Raw genomic sequence first — 7,311 nt, 5'->3', positions numbered from 1 at the left:
CCATAGTTGTGAGGCATAGCCGTTTTGCCCACATTTGATGTTGATGCACATAGCCGTGTTTGTGCATATGGTGGCGAGTAATAGCCGTGTTTTACTCCCACGTTGTTATTTGCATTAGTTGTGCACATAGCCGTGTTTATGTACATGATTGTGAGTAATAGCCGTGTTTTACTCATACGTTGATCAAGTGATGCCATAGCCGTTTTTGGAACACTTGGGGGTGATACCATAGCCGTTTTTGGAACACCTCGGGGGTTAGTATACCATAGCCGTGTTTGGGAGCTAACGGTTGTTATGAACATCGATGACTTGTTTCGCGAAGTCATTCCCTTGCGAAGAATTTGGTTAACCATGGTTTATAGTTGTTAACTTTAGCATTTGATTAATGTTATGATTATTATGCTATTAATGTTGCTAGTTGTACGATTTGATGATACTAGCTTGTTTATCAAGACGTTTTGCGTTTGTATGCGTTGTATGATATCGTGGATGCGAGTAGGTAAGTCTTATATACATGTATATATATTTATTCTATTCACTAAGCTTTGCTTACCCTCTCGTTGTTTATCTTTTTATAGGCTCCGGTGTGGACAAGGGTAAGGGCATTATCTTGGAATAGAGATCCCGTTTTGTTGTTAGGGGACGCTTTTTGGATGTGTTAGCTTTTGGAGTTTGACCGAGACTTGGGTAGTTTAACCCCAAACACCATGCTCGTAGTGTCGTTTGGAAATTAAACTAATGTGGTCGAAACTCAAACTTTTGTATGAAACTCGTAAAACAGCCAATGTGGGCCCCGCTTTGTAAAACTTATTTTATGTTTGAATCGTGTTAGTTTTACATATTTGAATATGTTGTTAAAAGCGTTTTGTCTAATTATGTCGGAAAGTGGCCGATCTTTTTCGCAAAAATGGAAAAGTTGGACAGGCCGGTTTGGAGCGCCGCGCAGGTCAGTGGCGCGCCGCGCCACTTGCTGATCAAACAAATTTTTTTTTTGTGTGTGATAATTTTCCGCGGGTTCGATTGTGGTTTGGTTTGGGTTGTTACATATTATCAATAGCAAGGCGACGTACTGAAATTAAATTTTTAATTAAGGGAGGTGAGTGTAGGACATTTTTTTAGTGTAAGTTGGTCGAGGGTGGAATGTTTAAGGTGGAATGACCGAACCCATGTATTGGCAAGCCGTTACCATTACCTACAATAATACGTTTAGCCATTGTTGACGGGTAATAAAATAAGAAGTTACCTTGGTTGTTGGTCATGTGGGAAGTAGCACCCGTATCCAAATACCAGTTATCATCGGGCGGATTTAGAGTCATGGTGTGCATGGCAGCCTCGAGATCAGTAGGCTGAGAAGCCACAGATTGAGCATAATTAGCTGTGGGCCGAGGGCCCAATAAACCGGGTTGTGGATTCTGTGGACGAGACCAAGGTGTAGCTGGGAATGGACAAGGGGGAGCCCATTGTGTATTTGCCCAAGCCCAAGGCCCGTAAACCCATGGTTGTGTCTGAAATTGGTGATGACCCGATCCAGATTGTGAATTGTGACCTTGATAACCTCTGCCTCTACCACGATTAGATCTACCCCTATTATTACCACCACGATAAGATCCTCTACCCCTGTTATTCAATTGTCGATTCGATTGTGCCGGAGATGGTGATGGATTTGGAGGTCCGGATGAAACAAGAGCCTTCGCTGATGCAGAAGCCAGCTTGTGTTGCAAGTTGTTGATTTTGAGCTTCTTCAAGGATGAGCATTGAGCGGGCTTCATAGAAAGATGGAAGTCGTTCTCTGTGGGAGATAATCGAGCGAAGACTAGCATAAGAATCACTAAGTCCGGTGACCAATTGTAAAACCAATCGGTCTTCTTCAACAGCCGGTCCGACTGTACCAATTTGGTCAGCAAGTATCTTGAGCTCCTGGCAGTAAGATGAAGCATCTGGAAAATTTTCGAGGCGAGTATTGACGAATTGGTGTTGAAGATGAACATGACGAGAGTTCTTATTATCTTGAAAAAGTCCTTTTAAACGATCCCAAGCTTGTTGGGCGGTGGAATCCTCTTTATAAACGGTACGCATAAGATCAAGAGATATTGTACCGTAAATCCATTGGAGAACGATTGCATCTAATCGTCCCCAAGAAGCAGTGCGTGTAGGTGGTGAGGTGGAAGAGGAATCATCAGAGGTTGCCGGAATAATATGCTCAAGAACTTCGTATGCTCGACAATGGTTCTTGAAAAGACCAGACCAAAACGAGTATTGGCTTTTCTCCATCTCTAGGGTTATGGTATGAAATTTTTGATGTTATTGACTGTAACAGCAGGGTGAATTTTTGAGGAATCAGACATGTTGATGTTGATGATGGTGATGATTGGATCGTAGGGTGAAGATTGTGCAGAAACAGGAATACTCGAACTAGGTTTTAAGAGAATAGGGAGGCGTCTGATACCATAAAGGAAGGTAATCCTTAAATGTTTATTAATCTGTGCTCTGCTTATATACACGCATGCATAACAAATATACAACCGATATACATGGATCATGATAACTACAAATGCTATTATACAGGACATTCCTATTGACTAGCAATATCTATTCTGTTATATGACTAAGGACTAATACTAGATAATTACAACAGTACATTACATTATATTTGTACATAATGTTTATATTAAGTCTTATAGTTTGGTGGATATATGTGTCCGTATTATATATGTGTTGTTTGTTGTAACTTCTTGTGTTAAGGTAGGGTTTTATTTTGGATGTCTTAGTTTGTTGGTTGTAGTCGCAAGATTTCAAACTGAATAGTTGTTATTCATAACATATTTTCACCAAATCATCAAAAAATGGGCCCGTTACTGACCGGAAGACTCTCATCGTCTTCATCCGTTAATGTGAACCCGTTAACTCCCCTCATGTTCTCGATGAACTTAAGCCAGATAATGGATATATGAATACAAATTTGGATACATATCTGGATGAATTAAAAATATTCTATCCGAACAATATTCCACCAATTGACATCGTGGATACAAATATGCATGAACTAAAAATAAATAGATTTATGAGCCCGTCCGTTGGACGGAATCATAAAAAATATTAAAATAATCAGTTAAACCTTAAACCCTAAACCATAAACTCTAAATCATAAACCATAAACCCTAAACCCTAGACCCTAAACCCTAATCCCTAAACACTATACCCTATATCATAAACCCTAAACCTTATACCTTAAACACTAAACCATGGACCCTAAACCCTAGACCCTAAACCTTAGACCCTAAACTCTAAACCCTAGACCCTAAACCTTAGCTAAACCCTAAACCCTAAACCATGAATCTGGATGATCATTCATAACTAGCGAGTCTAATAACAACTCTAAATCTTCCAAATCAGCAAGGTGATGACAAGATGGTTGATGATTAATATAATGTTTTAACTCTGAATGGTTCAACAGTTAATGCTAGAGTATGCAACATCGGGTGTCCGTTATTCCTGTAATGATTAGGTGGTGTTCAGTTGATCCTTATGGTGGTTCAATTGTGATTTGATTATAAATTTTTATATATTACTACTCTTATCCATATTTTTTTCGGTTCACAAAGGAAACATCTCTAGCGACAATCACATTGAATCCCCACTAGCGATAAAAACCCCTAGGTGACGAGCGTCCTGAGCGATCTTATCCATATTTATAATATCATATACCAAGTATATTTATTACTCCGTCCATCTCACAAAAAGAATCCACAAGAGCATCGGAAAACACCGACCACTATCTCATAATCGGACTACCACCCGAGAATAGAATTTTTATTGGACAATTGAACCACTGAACCATATCGAAACACCTGACCAACACCGAACCACGACTTTCTACCATAGGAAGAAAAAAGTGGATTTAGGTAATCCCATACCCGAACCCGATAAAAATAACACATCTCAAACCCGAACCAGACCCGTTATATCCCTATTTAGTTACTAGCTAGTTAAATGGGTTTTCGATCTCACGGGTATTAAGCCCTACTGTAAGATAAAAAGGGTGAACCAGAAATAAGTTGAGGCTTGCATCTCCAGGAATTAAGCCCTACTGTAAGATAAAAAGGTATGCTTCATGTAATTATTTCAGTGAGTAGTTAATTTCAAATTAGGTTTTATGAACCCTAAAAATTATGTGTCTTTCTTCTTAATAGTTGTTATGGAAGTACTTATTTTTATTTTTACATTCTAAAATTGAGGCTCTCTCTTATATTTTTTTTTAAAAAAATAAGCTTAATTTGGCTTTTTTCACTCTTTCTGATCTTTTCTTTTCACGTATTGTTAAATTAGGTCTCGGTTGTATTTGGTTACGTTAAAATTACCTTACGTTTCTTCTTCAATTTAGTTTTTGAAGGAATGATATTTTCAGTTGTTTAAATTCAGGGTTGCTACATACTGATTTCTATGATATGGTTTATTAATTTGGCTTTTTTCACTCTTTTTGAATGAAGTACATGATGAACATCTTTAATTCTGTTAACTGTGTTTTCAGGTACGAGATTAGAGTAATGTTGCAGATTTAGCTAATGTGCATTTTAGAGAACCAGTTATGAAGGCAGTTCATGGTGGGTTCGAAATAACAACGGTGAGTTTAAACATGATATTTAGCTTTTTTAAATCAGTTTGTATTGTAATTGTATATCAAACATCCTGCTTTTCTATTGTTTATCCTACTTGGGGCCTCTTAGAAATGTTTTTGACATAGCATGTTTTTTTTTGCAACCTCAAAAGCTATAAACACGTCATTGGTAGTTTGCTGCATTGTGTGTGAGTTATTTTTCAACTTTTGGTTAGCTTTAAGGATTACAGTTGTTTGGTTAAGGGTTGTTAACACATTTTCAAATTGAAAATGGGTTGAAATTGACACTAAACAAATCAATATGGGTCATCAACTGTTTATTTAAAGTATTATCATTAGAAGGTGCACTGGTCAACTTAAATTTTCTACAAGGTTTCACAGCCACCAAATTTGGACCCATTCCCATATTTGCTTACTTCTTATTGTACCTTTAGTCAATACTAAGTCAACTCAGCACTTCATAGTGACTTTTAGTTCATAGTGACTTTTAGCTGCTTCTATAGTAAATTTATTTATTTATTTTATAGGATAGGATAGGATTTTACATGTAAAAGTGACGTGTTAATGCACAGTAAAGATTTTGTACTTTGATTTAAATATATATATATATATATATATAGGACATAACATAAAACAGTATCGAGCCTGGAGATAGAGTGTAGTACGTAACTGACCGTGGAGGTTATTCTTGCTCCTCAGGTGAATAGTTCGATCATATATATGAAGCGTGTTTTGTTGGCTATTTAACTATTTCAATTACGTCTACTAATTGCCGCTGCTCTTCTGTTCGTACTTCAGTGGTTTCACGTTTTGTGTATTGTCGACTATAAGCGGGTACATTGTATTTTTATGTTGCTTTTATTCTGTATTTCTAACTATGATTGTTGAATATGATTGTGTTTATTGAAAGACTTAGTTGTTATTTTACTTTACGTATATAGATTGTTCAACCAATTTTTGGTATTGATTATGTATTTCTTTACACGCTATTATTAATAATCTGTATGAGGTTATGATTGTTTTTGTATGTTTATGTTTAATCTGTATGAGGTTCGATGGCGTGAGTGATGCTTTGGAGTCAAATTCCATGAGAAAAAGGCAAAAAATAGCAAATAAGTCCATATTTAGAGATGGTAATCAGACCAATAGATGTAGCTGTGTGGGTTCCTCTAAATCCGGTCAGGCCACTTTCCGTGATGATATTAGCTCGCATTTGACTCCGTCGCATAATCGAGTAGGTATGTTGCTCTTATTATTTTAGAATTATATTTTCGCTCTGCTATTATTTGGTTTTTCTCTTTCTGATTATTTTGTCATGAATTGTAGATGTTGCACTTCGTAACGTTGCTTTGAATCAACCAACTTCCAGTTCGAATGTTACTGAAGTATTTTGGAAATCATGACAAAAAAGAAATACCACCTCAAGTCAAAGAACTAGAATGAACGCGACACATACTTGAAATCAGCATCACCCACCAAAAGAAGCAACCGTAAAAACACAACAGATAGCAACAACATCACAGGCCACAGCTTCACCAGGTCAGCATCAAAATTATCTGAACAGAAAAACATTAAAAAAGTACTAACAACCACTCGATTTCATTAATGACTATGTCCTGACATCTTTCAATTTGTTACAGACTCGCTGTAACAAACGAACACAATTTTGAGAAAGAATTAAGGAATGGGTCAACTAGGCTCAAATTCAGCAACAATTGTGGTTAACAAAGAACCTAATTTACCTTAACTGTAAGTAAAAAATCCCTAACTATATACTTTGGTGTTATGTTTTCGATTCACAGTGACTTTAAAGGAGACTGAAAGGTTTTGATGACGGTCTGTTTCTCCTGCCCCTTTTGTAACTAACAGTTTTCATCCTTTAAATCAGAGTAATGTCAGATTGAACTGATTGTGTAAAATTTAGATTAATACAAAGTTTATGTACAACTTAAGTTTGAAAACAATGTTGATTGGCTTAAAGTCTAAAACTTATTGTGTACCTGGTACCTATTAGGATATTTGAAGAGTAACAATGTTTTCTTTTGTTAGGTTGTATAAGTGATGATGATTATACTATTTTTTTAACTGATGGAGTTATATAGTTCTGGTAACCTTGAATTATTTTAGGAGGAATGAAACAGTTATACAATATTGATATTGCTATTTACTATGCAGTTTCTGTTTCAAAATTAATGTAGTGGACAACGCGACAAAAGCAACCTTCACGTTTTTCTCACCAAATGCGGAGACAATTTTCCTTATATACTAATTGTGGTCCGGATTTTGGTTGCTTTTAGTTTTACGACATATCGTTTTGTACATGTTTTATAATATATTTGTCGATTTCATTAAATGCGTTTCTATGGCGTGGTGGGTTAAGTCCCTTCCTATTGATCCGAAAGGTTTTGGGTTCGAAACTGGGGGTATTTTTTTGTGTTCTTAGGGTTTTTTGCGTTTGATTACGTCTGCTAATTTCCGCTGCTCTTCTGTTCGTACTTCAGTGATTTCACGTTTTGTGTATTGCCGACGATAAGCAGGTACATTGTATGTTTATGTTGCTTTTATTATGTATTTCTAACTATGATTGTGTTTACTGAAAGACTTAGTTGTTATTTTACTTTATGTATATAGATTGTTCAACCTATTTTCGGTATTGATTATGTATTTCTTTACATGTTATTATTAATCTGTATGAG

At 36.3% G+C, this 7,311-nt stretch overlaps 1 protein-coding gene and 1 long non-coding RNA gene across 4 annotated transcripts; one reads left to right on the top strand and one right to left on the bottom strand.

Annotated features, from left to right (window-relative positions):
* Positions 1–1,115: 1,115 nt before the first annotated feature.
* LOC139875575 (uncharacterized) lies at positions 1,116–2,271 on the bottom strand. Its single transcript, XM_071862904.1, has 2 exons — positions 1,855–2,271; positions 1,116–1,763 (listed from the first exon to the last, which is right to left on the bottom strand). The coding sequence occupies exons 1-2, from the start codon at positions 2,269–2,271 to the stop codon at positions 1,116–1,118; spliced, it is 1,065 nt and encodes a 354-aa protein (XP_071719005.1).
* A 1,783-nt stretch (positions 2,272–4,054) lies between these two features.
* LOC139876960 (uncharacterized) lies at positions 4,055–6,366 on the top strand. Of its 3 annotated transcripts, XR_011768385.1 has the most exons (6): positions 4,055–4,102; positions 4,529–4,621; positions 5,315–5,449; positions 5,666–5,853; positions 5,942–6,154; positions 6,256–6,366. It is a non-coding gene; the product is annotated as an uncharacterized lncRNA (long non-coding RNA). The 3 variants fall into 3 exon arrangements; XR_011768383.1 differs by having other exon boundaries at positions 5,315–5,853; XR_011768384.1 differs by lacking the exons at positions 4,055–4,102; positions 4,529–4,621 and adding an exon at positions 5,214–5,314 and having other exon boundaries at positions 5,414–5,853.
* Positions 6,367–7,311: the final 945 nt, after the last annotated feature.

The sequence above is a fragment of the Rutidosis leptorrhynchoides genome, chromosome 11 (assembly GCF_046630445.1).
Source record: "Rutidosis leptorrhynchoides isolate AG116_Rl617_1_P2 chromosome 11, CSIRO_AGI_Rlap_v1, whole genome shotgun sequence".
NCBI classification, from domain to species: Eukaryota; Viridiplantae; Streptophyta; class Magnoliopsida; order Asterales; family Asteraceae; genus Rutidosis; species Rutidosis leptorrhynchoides.
Note: the sequence above shows the minus strand (reverse complement) of the source record. Positions and strands in the feature narration are given on the sequence as shown.